A 1676-nucleotide genomic window follows, 5' to 3' on the forward strand; every position below is an offset into this window, starting at 1 on the left:
AAAAAAAAATTAATAACGTAGTGGTAACATTTAAGCACTAGGAAGTGGTTGCAGCTAATGAAACTCTAATGTTCCCTCTGTCTTCCTGACACACAGGCCTTTGAGATTCAAGATTCAGCAACATGTTTCTGTCATCTCTAACATGTTAAACCTACAGTATATATTCTGTTAATGTGAGGTTTGTGTTTTGTAGTCATCCGGGCATCAATCACAGGAAGTGAGGAGGTTGGCAGTGGCACTATGAGTAGTACCAAATATAACATCTTCCCTTTTAAGGTACAAGTTAAAATAATCTGTTTAAGTTCATCAACAAAATGTGATTTGTTTTTCAGTATTTGTGTGTGTTTCTCCTCCCAGGTGTTCAGAGGCCCTTATATTAATGCAATCTACACTTTTGGGCCGTGTAGAGCCTTCATGAACAATGCCATTGGACAAGATTATCTTCTTTCAGGTAGAATTTTTTTAAAATTAAATGCACAACAATTCACTAATTTCATCTCTGCTTTACCTTCAAGTCATCACTGCTTCCTCATTCTGTAACTGTAGGCCAAGTGGACTCTAATGGGGTGGCACACAACTTTATGTGTAACTTCAAAAAGCCATGGAACGACTTGAGTGACAACGAGCTGAACCTAATAGGAGAGCTGACGTCAAGATGCAGTGCCAGGAGAGAGCGAAGTTTGGGTGGAGGAGGAAAAAGAAAAAAGCCGAAGAGATGCCATCTGAAGTTCTGTCCTCCTCATCGTCATCCTCATTATGTCTGACGTAATTGTGAACCAATTGCTGTTATCCGTCTTGAAATAGGATTTAAATTCGTACAATACAGACTCTCTACAATACTTTCCTCCATAGATATTTCACTTCATGCCCTCCGGTGGAGATCGCGCCGCCTTCGAAACCACGTGACTGAAACCCAGCTATTCAGAACCTTGACAGCAACTGTGGCTGAAAATTAAGATCCATCTCTTTACTGAAATGATCTACAAATATAAAAACTGTTTTATAGTTTGATCGTGTTGTATCAATGCGAGGCGTGTAACCAGATGGTAGGGGTGGGAATCATTTACTTTCTCACGATTCAATTCGATTCTGATTTTTGGGGCCACGATTCGATTCCAAATCTATTTTTCATTCAAAACTGATAATGTGAGCCCATTTGTTGTGTTCGCAAAGCGCTTCGTCTTCATTTTGCAACCCTTGCACACCTCGCTCAGGTCAAACTCAGACGCATTCAATAAAAACAACATGAGCCCAAATCTTAACATTTAATGAAGACAGGGCCGGTTGAATCGCTCTTTCTTCCAGTTTTGTAGTTTCATCTTTGTTTTGGTGCGTTCTGCTCGTTCATATGCTCCAGAAGCAGCTGCAGGATGACGTCAGGACATCCGTAGTTACAAAATGGAGGCTGACAGCCTTTAGATTTGCTTTGTTTCATTTATAAAAATTGATTTTGGGACATTTTTAAATCAGTTCTGAATCTTTGTAAATGAGAACCACAATTCTGATGTATGATTTTTTTTCGTGCATCCCTACTGTGAGAATGTGTGTTTTTGTGTTTTTGGACATACCTCCCTCTTGTGCTCCCTTGCTGTCATTACACCTCTTTACCTCAGATTATCTACTTGTGATTACTTCTCAGTCAAAACACACACACACACACACACACACACACACAC

At 39.8% G+C, this 1676-nt stretch overlaps 1 protein-coding gene across 1 annotated transcript in view; it reads left to right on the forward strand.

The window, feature by feature from the left end:
* LOC106528551 (metalloproteinase inhibitor 2) overlaps positions 1–1233 on the forward strand; it is a gene marked incomplete in the record, with an annotated part of 22741 nt that extends 21508 nt beyond the window's left edge. The window contains 1 exon segment of the mRNA XM_014023747.1: positions 547–1233. Within this exon segment, the coding sequence (XP_013879201.1) occupies positions 547–764 (218 nt within the window).
* Positions 1234–1676: the final 443 nt, after the last annotated feature.

The sequence above is a fragment of the Austrofundulus limnaeus genome, unplaced genomic scaffold (genome assembly GCF_001266775.1).
Source record: "Austrofundulus limnaeus strain Quisiro unplaced genomic scaffold, Austrofundulus_limnaeus-1.0 Scaffold389, whole genome shotgun sequence".
NCBI lineage: Eukaryota > Metazoa > Chordata > Actinopteri > Cyprinodontiformes > Rivulidae > Austrofundulus > Austrofundulus limnaeus.